This window comes from Helianthus annuus, chromosome 8 (assembly GCF_002127325.2).
Source record: "Helianthus annuus cultivar XRQ/B chromosome 8, HanXRQr2.0-SUNRISE, whole genome shotgun sequence".
NCBI lineage: Eukaryota > Viridiplantae > Streptophyta > Magnoliopsida > Asterales > Asteraceae > Helianthus > Helianthus annuus.
The window spans coordinates 45,253,402-45,273,683 of record NC_035440.2 but is presented as its reverse complement, the minus strand read 5'-3'; the positions used below and the strand labels follow the sequence as shown (position 1 = coordinate 45,273,683).

At 37.1% G+C, this 20,282-nt stretch overlaps 1 protein-coding gene and 1 pseudogene across 1 annotated transcript; both read left to right on the top strand.

The window, feature by feature from the left end:
• Positions 1-68: 68 nt before the first annotated feature.
• On the top strand, positions 69-11,300 carry LOC110872761. Its single transcript, XM_022121635.2, has 6 exons — positions 69-651; positions 5,914-5,965; positions 6,049-6,089; positions 10,795-10,871; positions 10,993-11,047; positions 11,149-11,300. Exons 1-6 carry the CDS (start codon positions 543-545, stop codon positions 11,298-11,300), a joined length of 486 nt encoding a protein of 161 aa, XP_021977327.2. The 5' UTR covers positions 69-542.
• Positions 11,301-19,269: 7,969 nt separating this feature from the next.
• LOC110869936 lies at positions 19,270-20,019 on the top strand (annotated as a pseudogene).
• The last annotated feature ends 263 nt before the right edge of the window (positions 20,020-20,282 follow it).

The window sequence follows — 20,282 nt, the reverse complement described above, 5'->3', positions numbered from 1 at the left end:
GAGAAAAAAATGTGACTAATAAGTAGTCAATCATCACACTTTAATTAATTTATGTGACCATTGAATGCTTTTCACTCTTTATCCCCTTCACATTTTTCCATCCCCAACCATGAACCATCACACTGTAAGCCTCATTCCCGCTCCCGCTCCCGCTCCAAGATTCAGAAGTCAAAAAACCCTAACTCCTATCCCACTCCATAGACGAACAAAAGCACTCATTTTCTCAACAAAAACCTAAACACTCACTTTGCTATTTATGCACCCATTTTTTTCAAATCAAGCTCAACGACGGCACACTCCAAAACCCTTATTAATCGAATGGCATAAAACCTCAATTTCATTCAACTCGATTTTGATTTCGATTGTTTTCGTTCTGCAAAAAAAAAAAACCTAAATACTCTGTTGTGCACCTCAATTTGCGATAATTGATTGTTTCTTTTGCAGATACGGTGGCAGAAAGGTTCCAGAACTAACTAATGATTTTTACTAATTTTGTTAAATGGATGTATCGCCGTGAAAATTGATTGATCCGAAGTGTGAAAATGAGAACCGGCAGGCAACAGGTGACGCTTCGGGACCTTGTTGATGAGGCGAAGAAGCGGAATGTTTTCCTGTTCGTGTGTAGTGTTGGACTATCATATCTGATGTCTTGTAAGTTTTTTGTTGTGGAATTGTGTTCAGAAAATGTACTTATTTGGAATTGTGTTCAGAAAATGTTTTCAGATTGATACGTGAATGTTAGAGAGAGAAAGTGAGTTAGAGAGAGAAAGATAACAAGAAGGATTTCACAACCAACCAACTGTTCTGTTATTACTCCACTCCTTAAGTACACTATTACAACTGTCATTAACTGTCTTAACAACTATTAACAGTAACTATTATAACAACCCCCCCAACTGTTACAATTTTACAATTAAGACCCTGTAGTATATTCACATATCAATACCCCCTTCTTTAAGTAATTTTGTCCCCAAAATTACCAATCCTTAACAATTTCAACTCCCAAAGTCAAAATCAGGGAACCGCACTTTCATTTCTTCAAGATTCTCCCACGATGCCTCTGTCAATGGTAAGCCCTTCCAACTTATTAACACATCCACACTGACACGATTATTCTTCTTAACCATCTTCCGATCCACCACTGCAGCTGGATAAAACAAGAACCGAGATTGCACTGGTAAAGGAAGAACAGTAGAATGATCACCTCTTGCTGGTTTCAACAACGACACATGGAAGGTAGGATGAAGTTGTGCTTCCGCCGGTAAGTCATGCTTGTATGCAACTTTACCAACTCTTTCTAAGATTAGGAATGGCCCAAAGTACTTAGGGCTTAACTTGCTATTTGTGTGTTTCCTTAGAGAATGCTGTCTGTGATTCTGTAGTCGCAAATATACCCATTGCCCCACATCAAACTCTCGTTCACTTCTTTTACCATCTGCCACTTGTTTCATCTGATTCTGGGCGACCAACAAAGCCTGTCTCAGCTGTTTAATTGTTTGTTCCCTTTCAATACACAATTCATCCACAGCTGCGATAGTGCAATCCTTAGGAATATAGGGAACACAAATAGGCGGTGGGTATCCGTACAAAGCCTGGAAGGGTGTAGTCTTGATTGAGGAATGGTAATTTGTATTGTACCACCACTCAGCCAAGGTTAACCATTTAATCCAGGGCAGTTTAGTACTGAGTGTCATGCCCCTCAAATAAGACTCAATGCACCTATTAACCACTTCAGTCTGGCCATCAGATTGAGGATGGTAGGCAGTTGACATGTTCAGCTGTATACCATGCATTTTAGTGAACTCTTTCCAGAAACTACTTAAGAATAAGGGGTCTTTGTCAGATACAATGGTTTGAGGCCATCCGTGCAGCTTAAAAACATTATCCATGAAAGCTTGAGCAACCCCAGCAGCTGTATAAGGATGTCCCAACGGAATAAAATGACCAAACTTAGTCAACCTATCCACCACCACCATAATAGAATCCTTTCCTTGCACCTTAGGCAATCCTCCTATGAAATCCATTGAAATATCGGAAAAAATATGCTTTGGAACAGGCAAAGGTTGCAACAATCCAGGATATGCCACATTTTCAGACTTAATCCTTTGACACACATCACAGGTTCGAATAAAGTATCGAACTTGTTTATGTAATCCCTTCCATTTAAAGATGCCCTTGATCTTTTGGGTAGTGGCATGTACACCCGAGTGCCCTCCCATGCTTGAATCATGGCACAACCTAATAATATCTCTTTGTAATTCCTCATCATTTCCCACTATCACCCTGTTATTCTTTAATAATACTTCCCCATTCCACTTATATCCTTTTACAGTTTCTCCCTTCATCAATTTTTGTATCCTTCCTTTAATCACACCATCCTCTTGCCAAGATTTCTTAATTCGTTCCCAAAGAGTGCCATCCAATGTAGACAAGGACATAGTAAACAAGGCAGGACTTTGGACTCTAGACAATGCATCAGCCACTTGGTTTTCCACCCCCTTTTTATACACTATTTCATAATCATATCCCAACAATTTGGAGCGCCAAGCATGTTGTAAGGGTGTAGTTAACCTCTGTTCTAGCAGGTACTTCAAACTTTTTTGATCTGTTCTGTTCTGATAACGAAACGACTGACAGATAAGTAGTGGTGCCAATATTTGACTGCATAGATGATAGCTAACAGTTCCTTTTCATATACTGATAAAGCTTGCTGCCTGGGAGATAGTGCTTTGCTGATAAAGGCCAATGGATGGTTGTCTTGCATTAAAACAGCCCCAATCCCTAATGCAGAAGCATCAGTCTCTAACACGAAGGGTTTATCAAAATCTGGAAGAGTCAAAACTGGCGGTGAACAAACTGCTTCTTTAAGGTTTTCAAAAGCACTTGTAGATTCCTCCGTCCATACAAAGTTATCCTTTTTTAAAAGAGAAGTCAATGGCTTTGCTAAAACACCATATGCTCGAATAAATCTTCTGTAGTACCCTGATAACCCGAGAAAACCCCTCAACTGTTTGACATTGGTAGGTTGTGGCCATTGTTTGACTGCTGCAATCTTCTTCGGATCAGTTGCTACCCCCTCTTTTGAAATAATGTGACCCAAATATTCTACAGTCACTCCTCCAAATGCACATTTAGAAAGTCTCGCATACAACTTAGCTTCTCTCAAAACAGTCAAGACCTCTCTTAAATGTATCACGTGCTGCTCTACCGTTTTGCTGTATACCAGTATGTCATCAAAGAATACAAGAACTGATTTCCTCAAAAAATCCTTAAAAGTATGATTCATCAAGGACTGGAAGGTAGCCGGAGCATTGGTTAAGCCGAAAGGCATTACCAAGAACTCAAAGTGACCTTCATGAGTCCTAAAAGCCGTCTTATGTACATCATCAGGATACATCCTAATTTGATGGTATCCTGACCTTAAATCCAGCTTAGAGAATATTGTAGCTCCCCCCAATTCGTCCAGCAGTTCTTCAATCAGAGGTATAGGGTACCCATTCTTAACGGTTGCATCATTAAGCCTTCGATAATCAATACACATTCGCCAAGATCCGTCTTTTTTTTTAACCAACACCACAGGGGCTGCAAAAGGGCTGGTACTGCCCTGTATAACTCTTGTGTCCAGTAACTCCTTAGTCATCTTCTCTATGACATCCTTTTGTGCAGCCTGATACCTATACGGCTTTTGACTAATAACCATGGATTCATCCTTGAGAATAATCCTGTGATCGTAAGCTCTAGATGGTGGTAAACAATTAGGAGTAGCAAAAACATCCCCAAACTCCTGCAATAAAGACTGAATCTTGCTATCAGCTACCCCATTAGGAACCACTGCCTTATGTTGGTAATGCTCATCACCCTCAACTTGTTGTAAACTGAACAATTGAGATTGAACAACTTGGCTGCCCTGTGATGTCAATAGATGACTCATCAATTTATTCGAACATAATGAGACTCTATTAGTATTACTTCCCTTCAATTGGTAAACCTTACTATCTACCCGAAACTGCATAGTTAAATCTTGAAAATTCCACACAATATCCCCAAGAGAAGACAACCATTGGACCCCCAACACCATGTCGTAACTGGCCAGTGGTAATACTAGTACATCAGCCTTCATCCACAAACCCTGCATTTGCCATTGAAATCCTTGACAAACTTTCACACATAACAGCTGAGAACCATTTGCTACTCCCACCTTCATTCCCTCTATGTCTTTCATTACACACCCCAACTTAACAGCCAACTTCTCATCAATGAAATTATGAGTAGACCCCGAATCTATCAATATTTGTAAGGTTTTTGTACCAATATTGCCTACTACTTGCATAGTATAGAAAGAGGGGATACCTGTCAAGGCATGAATAGAGATAAGAGGATCAGTCACTGTAGTGTCAATCACCGTATCCTGAGTAACATCAGCAGTTGGGTCATTAGTCATATATTCCCCATCCTGTTGTCCCTCATCTTCCCCATCAACCACTTCTAACACAAACAATTGTTTATTTGGACATTTGTGGGTAGGGGTAAACTTGTAATTACACCAGAAACATTCCCCTTTTGACCTTTTATTTTCAATTTCTCTACTGGTCAATCTTCTAGTGGTAGACAACTTCTGATTGGGGTGAGGATTAGGTAACAATGGTAAGTGTGATGTGTTAACTGGTGGTTTGAAGGTGGATATAGGTTTAGGATTATGTATAAATGTGGAAGACGTTGGTTTCGAATTGAATGAAGGTTTAAACTGGGATTTCATTTTTTCATTAGCAAGTTTCTGTTTCTTTGCCAACATATAAGCTTCTTTCATGGTTTTTGGATCAAACATACTAACCGGACCCCCTAATTCAGGTTTAAGACCCTTAATGAAAAGACTAATTGCATACTCTTCTGCTATAGTTACCCTTAACAAGTTTTCATCAAACTCATCACAATAAGTTTCCAACTCCCCATCTTGTACAGTAGAGGATAAAATCCCCATAGCATCTCTAAACAATTGCTTAGAAAATCTATCAGTGATTGTTCTAGCATATTCTGCCCATGAAACACTAGCAATAGGTCTAGTTTTTGCAAAATTATTATGCCATTTAATAGCTCTTCCTTCCAAATGAATCACAGCATACCTGACCTTGTAGTTTTCCGGAGTATCATCCACATCAAAAAAGTGATCGCACTTACACACCCAGTCTTCAACGTCTCCGGAACCATCATACTTTGGAAATTCCAGTTTCCCCATTCTAAAGAATCTATCATTCCGATTGAAATTATTGAAATCTTGATTGGTATTACCTGTGTCGCTGGAACCGGAATGATTATTGTTGTTATTGTTAACCAATTTCTCCAATAATTGTTTGAAATCATTGAAGGTATGCTCTGTTTTCGCCATGAATGCATCAATCTTGAGCAATGAATTCGCATGCTCCTTCAAAGTTTTTTCAATTTCAGTTTGACCTCTTGTTGCTGTCATAATTGCTGAACAAATTGATCGAACAATGATCAATTTTGAGTGATGAAACGAAGAACACGAATAGAATTGACCGAACAATGATCAATTCCGAATCGAATTGAACTGAATCAATCGAACAATGACTGATTCTTATGAATCAAACGGACCAATCAATCGATAATGGAGCTTCCGAGGATCGGAGAGCTCTGATACCAATTGATACGTGAATGTTAGAGAGAGAAAGTGAGTTAGAGAGAGAAAGATAACAAGAAGGATTTCACAACCAACCAACTGTTCTGTTATTACTCCACTCCTTAAGTACACTATTACAACTGTCATTAACTGTCTTAACAACTATTAACAGTAACTATTATAACAACCCCCCCAACTGTTACAATTTTACAATTAAGACCCTGTAGTATATTCACATATCACAGATATTTTGGATGTATGTTTGTTCATACATTCAGGGCTGCAGATTATATGGATGGTATGTCGAAAATCTGACTTCACGTTTATAAGGTTATTTTCTTTGCGACACATTGTATCTGGAAAATCGAACAATAAATGACATGAGTTAATCATAATATGAATTTGAATCACAGTTTCAGAATTCATCGTTTGATCGTTTCTCCTAAGTCCTATTGTAAGTCTCGGTCCGTCATGAATACATATGTATTAGAACGATATTAAATATAAGCTAGATCTTATATATAGGTTCATTAAGTTTATAAGTAACATTATATCATTATTATTGTTATTCTTTATAATATAAAGTTAGGGACGGTTATTAGTTTTCTTCCGGGATGTATATATACTTGTATCATGTAATGTTACATTTACCAATTCAATCAAGAACCCTATCAATTCTGTTAATCATTACAAATTTCATCCAATAAAGTGGTATCAGAGCCACCGATCCGTGATCATTATTCGACAGATTCGTTACAATATCATCATTTTTCAGTTTAAAAGGATTATAATTTCATCAGATCTGTAAACATGGCGACGAATGGTGGAATTCAAACCCAAATTCCCAAATTATTGGGTCAGAATTACTACCATTGGCATATACAGATGAAGGTTTTACTAGAATCACAAGACTTATGGTCAATTGTGGATGAAGGTTATACTGAAATTGCATCCAATGCACCGGAGAATGAACAAAATGCTTATAAAGAAAAGGTTAAGAAAGACAAGAAGGCGATGCATATTATGTTCCAGTCAGTGAACGAAATGGTATTCGAACGCATTGCAACATGCAAAACATCAAAAGATGCATGGGAAGTTTTGCACAAAGCATACAGAGGGGAGAACAGGGTTAAAACGGTAAGGCTTCAAACCCTAAGATGTGAATTCGATAACTTACGTATGAAGGAAAGCGAAAGTATAGAAGATTATGTTAACCGTACCACGATAATAGTCAATCAATTACGTATGAATGAAGAACGAATAGATGAACAACGTGTAATTGAGAAAATCTTAAGAAGTTTGACTAGAAAGTATGAATCGGTGGTCGTGGCAATTGAAGAATCGAAAGATCTAAATATGATTTCTACTGAGGAACTGTTAGGTATTCTTCAATCGCATGAATTAAGGTTAAAACAGTATGATGATACATCCGTAGAACAAGTGTTTCAAGTTCAAGGGGGTAATTATGATAGACCAAGACAGTTTAAAAACGATATCCCAGGAAGGGGACGAGGAAAAGGAAGGAATAGGTTTAATAGTTCGATTCGGTGTTACAATTGTCAAAGAATAGGTACAATTGCTGGTACCTAGATAGCGGATGCAGCAATCACATGACAGGCAATAAAACCTTGTTTGTAAATCTGGATGAATCAGAACAAAGAGAAGTAAGGACTGGAGATGATAAAAAGTTAGAAGTTCTCGGATGTGGAGAGGTAAATGTCAGAATCAAGGGACAAGAAAAGAAAATACCGAATGTGTTTTACGTGAATGGGTTAAAACATAATTTACTAAGCGTCGGTCAGTTAGTGCAGAAGGGTTATGATGTAAGATTTAATAAAGAAGGATGTACAATTCATGACTCCTCTGGTCACTGCATGGGAACTATTAAGATGACAGGTAACAAGATGTTCCCGTTGAATCTGAAACATGACATAGTCCCTAGAGTTTGCAACATGACTACTCAAGACAACTCGGTCTTATGGCATCGAAGATATGGACATGTAAATTTCGAGACTCTGCATGATATGGGCTTGAATGAGACGGTAAGCGGATTGCCAAAGATCGATAAATCATCGCACATATGTGAAGGATGCATCTTTGGTAAACATGCTAGAAAGCCGTTCTCAAAGAAAGTTGTATGGCGAGCAAGTGAACCTCTTCAACTTATCCATTCTGATATCTGTGGACCCATGAAAACACAATCCATCGGAGGGTGCAGGTATTTTATTACATTTATAGATGATTTTTCGAGAAAGACATGGGTATATTTTCTAAAGTTCAAGTCTCAAGCCTTAAGTTACTTTAGAAACTTCAAACGTCTAGCAGAGAATCAAGTAGGTTATAAAATTAAGAGCATGAGGACGGACAGGGGCGGAGAGTATTGTGGGCACAAATTTCAAAATTTTTTAAAGGAAAATGGAATACATCATCAACTTACTACTAGTTATACTCCTCAGCAAAACGGGGTAGCAGAAAGAAAAAATAGAACTCTCATGGAATTAAGTAGGAGTATGATGAAAATGAAAGAACTACCAAACATGTATTGGGCCGAAGCCGTGTCTTGTGCTACTTATCTACTGAATCGAACCATCACCAAAAGTGTTCCAGACTTAACGCCACAAGAAGTATGGAGTGGTAGGAAGCCCAACGTAGAACATCTCCGGATATTCGGATGTATTGCTTATGTTCATATTCCAAAGCAAAATCGTACTAAGTTAGATGTTAAAACCGAGCGGGTTATATTCGTTGGGTATAGCGAACATAGTAAAGCATACAAACTATATAATCCAGTGACAAATAAAACAATCATAAGCAGGGATGTAATCTTTAATGAAAGTCAACACTGGGTAACTACAAAGGGAAGCGATGGGAAGCTATACATAGGAATGAATACTGTAAGTGATGATGATCAAACTGTGGCTGTAGAAGATATGGTAGAAAACCGAAGCGGAAGTGAAACACCTTCAGTGAGTGGTGCAAATGAAAATCATGCAAGTAACATTGAAGATAATATGCAAAATGCTCATGATGAAGAAATAGGTAATAGTGAGGGATCCGGAGTTCATGAAGACACTTCATCTGATTCTGAAAATGAGGTTATAAAAACTAAGCGAGTGTCAGAAATATATCAAAGTTCGTCGGCCCTAACAGAAGCACAAGTAAGGGAACTTTATAACAAAAGCCAAAGTGATGCTAGCAACGTAGTGAATTTTGTCTTGTATGCGGACTCTGATCCAACGACATACAACGAGGCAAGCAAAGATATCAAATGGCAAGAAGCCATGGATAAGGAGATGGAGTCCATAATCAAAAACAATACCTGGGATCTAGTAGATCCTCCTAAGAATCAAACACCAATTGGTGTTAAGTGGATATACAAAACGAAATATGACGAGCATGGAAAAGTAAGCAAGTACAAGGCCAGATTGGTAGTGAAAGGTTATAGTCAAAAATATGGGATAGATTATCAAGAAGTCTTTGCCCCGGTAATAAGATTTGATACAGTTCGTCTTGTACTTGCATTAGCAGCACATCATGGATGGTATTTACACCAAATGGATGTTAAAACGGCCTTCTTAAATGGGAACCTTAAAGAATGTGTCTTCACTGAACAACCAGAAGGATATGTAGTGAAAGGTGAAGAAAAGAAGGTATGTAAACTAAAGAAGGCACTATATGGTTTAAAACAAGCTCCAAGAGCTTGGTACAGTAGAATAGAAGGATACTTTGTTACACATGGATTCAAGAAGTGTACGTATGAACATACCTTGTTCACGAAAATATCTAAAGATGAAAGGATAATTATCTGTCTGTATGTGGATGATCTCATTATAGCTAGTGATTCAATGTCTAGTCTCAAGACATTTAAAGATTTGATGAAACGTGAGTTTGAAATGACCGATATGGGAACGCTGCACTATTTCCTGGGAATGGAAGTCACTTTCAACAATGGAAACATCATTCTCACACAACATCAATATGCAAAGGGTTTATTAGATAGATTCAATATGTCAAACTGCACCACGCTTTCAACTCCAATGGAATATGGTTTACGCTTGTCAAAACAAGACATGGACGATGATGTAGATTCCAATTTATATAGGAGACTGGTGGGAAGTTTGATGTATCTGACAAACACTAGGCCAGACATAATGTTTGCAGTTAACAAAATAAGTCAATTCATGGAGCAGCCCAAACGAAGTCACTGGGAAGCAGGAAAGAGAATTTTAAGATATATAAAAGGAACTCTAAACCAAGGACTCGTCTACTCAAAAGGAGGGAAAGGGACATTAACGGGTTTCAGTGACAGTGACTATGCGGGTAACATAGATGATAGTAAGAGCACATCAGGATACGTATTTCAATTAGGAACAGGAACTATAGCATGGCAGTCAAAGAAACAAAAGGTAGTAGCTTTGTCTTCGACAGAAGCCGAGTACATCGCTCTATCTATGGCAGGATGTCAAGCACTCTGGCTTAAAGGAATTCTGGAAGAACTTCAAGAAGGAGTCAAAGGTCCAGTAATAATTCACTGTGATAACAAATCCACAATAAGTCTTGCCAAAGATCCTGTATTTCACGGGAAAAGCAAACACATAAGGATTAAATATCATTTCATTCGAGATTCGATTAAAAATAACAATGTAGAAGTACATTTCTGTCCCACCGGAAATCAAATTGCTGATATACTCACCAAAGCTTTGCAGCAAAAGGTCTTCAACCATCTGAAAAGCCAACTGCAGATATGGGATGCATACGCTGACTAAAGATTCAGCAAACCTCTCGATCTAGCTTACGGGAGGGTATTAGAACGATATTAAATATAAGCTAGATCTTATATATAGGTTCATTAAGTTTATAAGTAACATTATATCATTATTATTGTTATTCTTTATAATATAAAGTTAGGGACGGTTATTAGTTTTCTTCCGGGATGTATATATACTTGTATCATGTAATGTTACATTTACCAATTCAATCAAGAACCCTATCAATTCTGTTAATCATTACAAATTTCATCCAATAATATGAAATAATTATATATGACTTTCACACTTGTTATTTCGCTTCTTGTATTGAGGTAAAATTTTAAGATTATGTCATGCTTTCAAGCCTCTTTTTATTTTTAACACATTTTGGTATTTTGCTACAAATTGTAGATGAGAAGAAAGGCTTGAAGTTGATTGATTCTCCTTTGTCTTGTGGTGTCAAAAGGGCTTCTGAAGGTTCTCTGACGGTGCGTAAGTTGGTTTTTTACTGCATCTATCTCACATTTAAATTTATATCATTAACAATAACTGATTTGTAACATCTAAAGCCTTTTGGGCAATAATCACTGACTTGTACATACATATCAGATTATGGAATCATGTGCAGATGAAGCTCTTGAGCATGCTGGTTCAGTTCTTTCAGGTAATAAGCACCCTTTTTACCTTCATTTCTATATCTTATAACAATTTACGATAACTTTCATGACCAATATTGATTATTTTTGCGCTTTCTCTTTTTGATAGCATTAAGTGAGAAGCTATATGTGATAAAGGGGGGTTGTGGAGCTGGAGTTCATATAGCATATGCAGCTGAAGCAATGGCCTTAATTTGGAGCTCGATTCACTACAAGAATGGACCACCTTTAGCGGCGACAGCTGTCGCCGGTATTGGTTAAAATTGTCGCCGGTATTGACCTTTAGCGGCGACACGTCGCCGGTAAATGGTCGCCGGTATTGGTCGGACGCTATTGGCCTCCTGTCGTCGCTAAAGGTCAGCGTCGCCGCTAATGTTTTTACCGGAGAATTGCCGGAAAGCTCGCCCGAGACCTGCAAATCTTCATAAACTCAAACAACAAAACATTTTACACAAATTTTTCATTCAAATCTCATGTATCATAAACTCAAACAAAGCATAAACACAAATTCCTCGCCGTGTTATCATTCAAATCTTATATATACATCCATAAACTCAAACAAATCCTTTTACATAAAATTACATTACACATTTTCTACATAAAACTAAAAAACAAGTCGGAGCTTGACGGAGAAGGTGCTCCGGTGACGAAGAAGACGGTCATTTACGGTGGTGGTTGACGGTGGCGATGCAGGTGATTCTCCGGTGAAGATGCAGGTGCTCCGACGATGCTCCGGTAATGGTCCGGCGATGCTCTGGTTGTGAAGATGGCGGTGGTTGCTTCACGGTGGTGGTGATCCGGTGGTGGTGGTAACAGGTTGTTGTTGTTGTGAAGATGATGGAGTTGGTGATTGTGTTTGTGTTTGTGTTTGTGGGTGAGTGTTTTTGTTGAAGGAAGAGAAAGCAGGAAGGAACCTAAACCGTTGGATCATACTCTCATCAAGGGCAGAGATCAGCTCTTTTCAAGCTTCACACGGATTGACTTTTAGCGGAGACAACTGTCGCCGCTAATGCCTATTGTCTTGTCGCCGCTAATGCCCTTTAAATCCCCAACCGTTAGATCAGGATAAGGATCAACGGCTGGGGTTTGGTTTCAGACTCCGGGATGCGGATCGACCAATAGCGGCGACATTTGGCCTGTCGCCGCTAATGGTGTCGCCGCTAAAAGTGGTTATTTCTTGTAGTGATTGGGATTGGATACAAGAATCTTTTTTATCGACAAAAGATGGTGAAGGAACATCCTGGTATAACCATTATCCTGCTTTATTGGTTGTTATCCATGTAGGTTCATCACTCCCTTGTTGAGTTATAACAGGTCAAATGGTTGCATTTAAGTTATGTCAGGTCAAATGGTTTAGACTATAAGATATAAAATATAGTTAACAATCAAACTGGTCAAATGGGTAAAATAGCAAAAAAGTTTTGCCAGCCCAACCCAACATTTACATTCTATGACTGATAGTTTTCTGTTGACATTTTGATCCGAGCCCATATTGACCCGTTGCCCACCCTCATATCACCACATTTACATTCTATGACTGATAGTTTTCTGTTGACATTTTTTCTTGGTTAAAAACTGATTACTTGAAATTCTTGAATGCATCATGGGCGTTCAGTTCTTAGACATCATTTGTATCAGTATAAGTATTTCTTTTTCATCTTGTATGTCGTTTTTTCTAACATCTCTGGCTCTCCAGTTTTCAGGTTTTATTTTCTAATTATAATATATGTTTTATTGAACAAGCAAGAATATTGCTAATAACTGTTAAAAGAAACACCATTTACCTTGCTATAATGTTTAGGAGTACGGGTGCAAACGAGCAAAAAGCTCGAACGAGCCGAGCTTAAACAAGCTCGAGCTTGAGCCCGAGCCTAAAAACAAGCTCATTTAGTAAACGAGCCCGAGCCTCAGCTTCGCTTATCGAGCTCGAGCCGGCTCACGAGCCTAAACGAGCTTTTTGTTTATATATTTGTATTAATATATTAAACATATATTTTATAATTACCATTTATATAAATATAAAAAAGTAACTAAATTATATGTTTAATAATATTTATAATTATTATAAATTAATTAATAAATACTAAACGAGTCGAGCCCGAGACGAGCTCGTGCTTGAAAAATTACCTTCGAGCCGAGCTCGAGCTTTCATAAGTTAAACGAACTCGAGCTCGAGCGTGGTCGAGCTCGGGCTCGGCTTGGCTCGGCTCGTTTGCACTTAGGAGTAAGTGTTCTTTTCTCTTGCTCTTTGTCTCCTTTTTACATTCTAAGCAGTAAGTACACATCATTCTAGGGTTAACATCTAATATCTGATCTTATAAATTGATATAGCAATGTTATTCCAACTATATGGATTCTTTACTATACACATCTGATTTTGTTTATAGATATGGATAGTATGTTATAAGATTGCATTGGAGTTATCATGTGACTACATTCAATTTATTAGTTATAATACCATGTTCAAGTTTAATACACCCCTAGCCATTGACTTACTCAAATAACTGTATTCACCACTGCACTTAAACATAAGAAAAAAATACCTTTTCATTCTCGTATTATAACATTTTCTAATAATTGGTACAAATCTTTCACTCGTTAATGAACTGTATATAAGTTCCCCAAGTATCTTTTGGTGTTTCTAAAATATGTATAATTTTTGTTCCTGTGTATTTCTTTCAGATTAGGGGAAGAGTAGCGGAATACTCGTTTGCGGACATGAATGGCTTTCGCGGAGAATGGTCGAGTTATGCACCAACTTTTATTTCTATGTGACAAACCGTATTTTAAGTGTCAACGAATGTATTGACAAACAATAATTTTCGTTAACGTTAAAATATTTGTAGTATACAATATATTGGAAAATGATTATGCAATGGGTTTTTTGGAATATGCTAATTTGTTTGTACACTAAGATTTGTTTATTTAGTATGAACAAGTGACAACAAATTAACTACACCATGAGAAATAAATCCTGAAATCAAACTGGAGCCAAACCGCAGGTAACGGTTCGGTTTGGTTCGGTTTCATCTTTTAATGGTTTATTTTCAGTTTTCAACAATCAAAACCGTTACTAACAGTTCGGTTAATAGACCAAGTTGGGCCTTAACGGATCACATCGGACGATAGTAGATCATATATATCTTAATATCTTAATGAACCATATTGGGTGTTAACAGATCACAAGGAACAATAGTAGTAGGTCATATAGGTCTTAATGCACCATATTGGGCCTTAATGGATCACAATGGACAATAATAGATCTTACAAGTCTCAGTAAACCATATTAGGCCATAGATAATATTAGGGGTGCAAACGAGCCGAGGTCGAGCTCGGCTCGTTTATTATTAGGGTTGTAAACAAGCCAGGCTGAGGCCGAGCCCGAGCTCGACAAGGCTCGGGCTCGGCTCGTTATGTTTTTATGAAGCTCGAGCTCGGCTCAGTTCGAGCCTACTTCTTTGAGCTCGAGCTCGGCTCACGAGTAAAACCCAAAGCTCGGCTTGTTCGAGCTTTTAACTGAGTCGATCATGAGTAGCTCTCGAGCCTATGGGCTTGTTTACACCCCTATTTATTATCTATTAATTAATAATTAATAATTTTTTTACGCTTGCGAGCTCGATAAGTGAAGCTCGGGCTCGGGCTCTTTTACTAAACAAGCTTATTTTTAGGTTCGAACTTGGCTTGTAAATAAACTTATATAAGCTTAGCTCGACCTCAATGGATCGCAATGGACAATAGTAGATCATTGTTGTCTTAACGGACTATATCGTGCCTTAATGAATCATAATGGACAATAGTAGATCATACATGTTTTAGTTGACTATATTGGGTCTTAATAGATCATAATGGACAATAGTGGATCAATGTTGTCTTAATAGACTATATTGGGCCTTAATGGATCATAATGAACAATTGTAGACCATTGTTATCTTAACGAACTATATTGGGCCTCAATGGATTATAGTAGATCATACATGTTTTAATGTACTTTATCTGGCCTTAATGGATCACAATGGACAATAGTAGTTCTTGCTGTCTTAATAGACTATATTGGGCCTTAATGGATTACAATGAACAATAGTAGATCATACATGTCTTAATTGATCATATTAGGCATGGTTCACAATGGACAATAGTTGATCACTGTTGTCTTAATGAACTATATTGGGCTTTAATAATTCATAATAGACAATAGTAGATCATTGTTGTCTTCACGAACTATATTGGGTCTTAATGGATCAGAATGGACAATAGTAGATCATACGTGTCTTGATTGACCATATTAGGCTTTAATGGATCCCAATAGCCAATAGTAGACCATGTATGCTTTAATGGACCAAATTAGGTCTTAACAGTCCGTCAATAGTTTTCATGATATACGTATTTAATCCGTTTAACTTTATTTTGCCTTATATTTTCTCTTTGTTATTTACTGTTAACTTTTTATTGGGAAGTTTCAGTATCTAATTATAACTTTTTGTTATTTATTATGACGAACCAAACTACCATACGGACAACATCGGTACCTGTGTTCGTTTTTCTGATTTTTTTCTCAACGGTCCTACCAGTGTCGTCACGAAGCGAACCTATTCCAAATGAATAACATCAGTACTTGTATTGGTAAAAGCGTTTTCAGTTTCTACTAATTAAAACTGGTTTAAATTAGCCATATAAAGGATAAAGGAGTTGTATACGCACATGTATTCGTTTTTATATCCTTTGGCCGTTATATTAAATGCTTGTATCCTACAAGTACCATTAGACCACCCGTAGTGGTTAAGAAAAATAATGCCCCCACCATGGGGCATTACCCGACATGTGTCATCCCAGTCAGTATGGGGCGTTATTGCAAAAGTGGTGTAGTGGGAATAATGCCTCTTCCAATCATTAAACAAAAAAAAACAAAGAAATTGCTCATTGGCTAGTCAAACACTTGACCCCTCCCCATTGGCCACCATTTGATCACTTCAGCATTATATTTAAAACGCTAGCATGCAAATTTAAAAAAAAAAAAAACGCCCTATAACGCCTAGTGTAGTGGAGGAGGGGGGGGGGTTGGGGCGTTTTTTTTCAATTTTTTTTAAAAAATAACGCCCCACTACGGGTGGTCTTATTAACCAATTGATTTGGGGCGAAAAACCGTCACGAAGCTTTAAAAAACCCACTTGTTTATTAAAAATTTAAAAAAATGGATTCCCTCTTTTAACATTACACCCAAAAAAAATTCCCTCCCAACCCAATTCCTCTTCCAATTTCAAACTCCCCCTCATTTTTTTTGCTTGTATTCCTCGCCTTCCATTTTCTTCCCTACATTGATTTCCTTTCAACTGGATCCACTCCCAACCAAATGCGCAGAAGTTGAAGATTGCCCGTGAGAGGAATCTGGAGAAGCTTAAGCTTCTTCCAAAGGAAATGCGTAGAACCCTAATTCTTCTTTCTCTTTCTAATTCGTTCTGATTTCACCCTTCTGATTGATTGATATGTGTACAGGTAGTGAACTTGAAGCCAACAAAAAAGCTATGAAGATCCAGGTTAGTTCTGGTTTATCCGCAACTGTTTCATTCTGTTTAGGGTTTCATGTTTTAGAAGACCTGTTTCTGAATCAGATGGAGTGTTTGTTTTTTATGGTATAAATATATTGATTTGGTAGCTTTTACTATTAGATAATAATAATTGGGCAGTGGATATGATTTTTGAGGTCCTGTTATGTGCAAATGGGTTTTTTTAATTATTAAAACTGTTGTTTTTTCGAGTCATAATAATAAGATGGAAGGATGTTGAAGTTTCTTCCTGATACTAGTCTTAAGTTTGTATACTTTAGAATATGATGTTTTAATTAAAGAAAAGTTTGTAGTTATTAAACTGAATAGATCTTGGATATCCATTTTAATGGTAGGACATCCATCTTGGACATCACCAAATTACTATATTAATATTATGATTAGGTTAATTTATGACATTATTTTTGCGGCCATGTGTTTGCCTTAGTATAGAAAAATCCAAAGCTGAAACATTTCGTTAGCAATGAAGAATTTTAATTTCTTTTGTGAAATTGAAATGATAAATTCATTTGATTAAGGTAGTTTATTTATAACTTTGGATTAATAAACTTAGTGCTGCACCAATCTATTTATAGCTTCCTACCCACATCCAACATTCCGCTATAAATTGAAAAAACGGATAACGTATCGAACTGGAAAACATCAGAATCAGTACCGATATTCACTTTTATGGCTTCCATTTCCGATAAATTGACATTGTATTGCTATGGTACTGTGTCGAATCAAACATCAGTATTGGTACATGTAATTAATACATAAACCCATACTGTGATGAATCAAACTTATACCATCTGAACAACATCAATAGTGATACCGGTATTCAGTTTCATAGTTTTCCATCAATGTAAAACACCTCTTGATTACTATACCAAATGTCTATATAGCCAATAATAACATAACTGAAAGTCCGATGTGAAAAGCCGAAAAACCCACTAGTTGTAATAAACTTTTAATGAATTCAGTTTCGGTAGGTGAGTCGTGGACGTTTCTCCAAGATGTTTCGATCACACTCGCTAATCGCTCAAGCCGCCAGTCACCCCTACTTCGAGTGACTACCATCACACCACCACAGGTAAGTTCCAATTCAGTCTTCACATTGCATTTTGAATCTGATTTAATGTATTTATCGCTTGAGCTTCATTAGGGTTAAAATGGAAATGGGTTAAATGGGTCAACCCGCCAACCCGACTGGGTTGACCCGAACCTGGCCCATTTAGCTAAACGGGTTCGCGGGTTCAACTTGAAACTGACCCGAACCCATTTAGGCTAAACTCAAACCAACGAATTTCGTGATAGGTTCGTGTGATCGTGTCGTGTTTTCGGGTCGTGTCAGAGTGCTAAACCTTATGCAGTTGCTGTCTTTTCCACATGCTATGTTGATGTTTTATCTTCAGCCATGCTAGGTGATATGGCTGAAGCAATTAATTTGACTGGAGACGGCTGTGAAGAGTGCTAAACCTTATGCTGTTGCTCCTACAAAGAGCCTTCTCTCTTCCTCTTGTTGATGGTAATGTTATTTAACACTTTTAGACTAAAACTGTTTGCTAATGTGGCTCTGATTCTAGTTTCATTGTCTTGAATCGGTGATAATATCCAACACTACTGAAATAGTGTTGCTGCTCATCATCTACCATGCTCTTGGGTTATATATGTCAAACATGTTACGCTACAATAGAGTTGAATTCTTATTGTTTAGGTGATAGACACAACATTGTCATGTGTTTATTTGTATCACACACACACACATGTGTATATATATATATATATATATATATATATATATATATATATATATATATATATATATATATATTACAATATTAATAGACACTGATTGTGAACATGGGATTTCATGTGGTGTGTGGACTGTTGGACAGTGCATTATGAAGGGAGTTTGGCTGAAACAGGTGAAGTTTTTGACACTACACATGAGGACAATACAATTTTCACCTTTCAACTTGGCAAGGGCCCTGTGATTAAGGCATGGGATGTTGCTTTTAGAACAATGAAGGATTTTTTTTACCTAGCAGCACAAGTTTCAAATCCTCCTCACATCTCTGTATCCAAAACTGACCAACGAACTTCACTTTGGCCACCTCAACATCAACCGATAAAGCTGGTTAATATTTCTGGTATTTTTCTTACTCTTGGGTTTCAAAACTTTTAAAGTTACCAGTTAAAATTTTGTGACTTAGTTTTATAGCATATTTGAGGATTTTTATTATCAACGACCATACACTTTGGTTGACTTGTGGTTACTTTTCATGATCGTTAGATGTGTATACAAAAGCTTCAGTTCAACAAATGCTCCTTATTTTTTGTTTGTTGAGTTGCTGCCAATAAGAATTGCTTTTGTTATGTTAACTTCTAACTTAAAAACTGAGCCAAGCCGAGTTCAAGCTCAATTTTCAGATCGGTTATGTGAAATTGAGCCGAGCTGGAGCTGACTCTGATTTGGCCCGGTTCTGCTCAGGAACAACCCTGTCCACATGGCGCCTTTTGATTGGGTTGTATTTACGTGTAATCATTTGTAATGGTCAAATGCTTATATTTTTTAGAAGTTGATCAAATGTGTATTTAAGTAAAAATGGTCATTATATACATACATTGTTTATATTCATTTTGTGTTTTTTCACTCGGAGTTACAACTACTTCACCTTTACATTTAATATTTACGAGTTCACAATCTTAATTTTTATGTTGGGGAGGTTGCCAAAATAACTTGCAAGTCAGATTATACCTATGGTAGAGCTGGTTCTCCGCCAGAGATTCCATCAGAGTAATTACCTCATAGCTTATCGTGTCTAATATTTTGCAATTGTTATTCCATGTTAACCATAGGTAGCTTGTTTTGATTATTAGCACAGTTGACTATATTGTTATTGATGGACTTCATAATGTGCAGTGCAACTTTATCTTTGAGGTGGAGCTGGTGGCTAGCCCCTTAGATGAAAGGGCTAGACTAGAGTAAGTTATTTATCCAACTTCATACACTTTTTCTTATGTTAGCATCCTCAAATGGATCATGTTTAATTACTACTGAGCTGAACTTATATTTGCATACTCAAATGGATCATATATAATAACTAGTGAGCTGAAGAGGCAAAGGGAAATGGCTGCTGCACAAAAGGAAGAAGAGAAAAAGAAGTGTGAAGAAGCAAAGGCAAAAGTGCATAAGTGCTGCTCGTATTCAAGCAGTGAGTATATGGACTGCTTCTCGTATTCAAGCAGTGAGTATATGGGCTCGAAGAAAACAATCTAGAAATAGCTCTTAGTTTTTGTGTACATTTGTTTCCCTTTGAAACTTTTATAGATAGGTTTTGATTAGAAGTTTGTCTTTAGTTAGTGTTTAAGTTGAAAACTTATGTATGGATTTTAGGATATTATTGTTAATATCATCTGGTTTCTAGATTATCTCATGTTTACTTCAGTTTTTATTTTACAAAAAACTGAAACTAAAATAAATAATTACATGAAAATGACCACATAGAACCATAATAAATACGTGTGACCAAAGGTTAAATAATAGTCACACATAAAATTACAAAATCATGTGGCTTTACATAACTATTAGCCATGCTATTGTCACTTTGTTTTTTGTTTGTGTGACAAAACGGTAGTAAATGTCATGGGAAAAAAGTTATGAGTGACCGAAGGTGAGACAATAGCCACACTTAATATT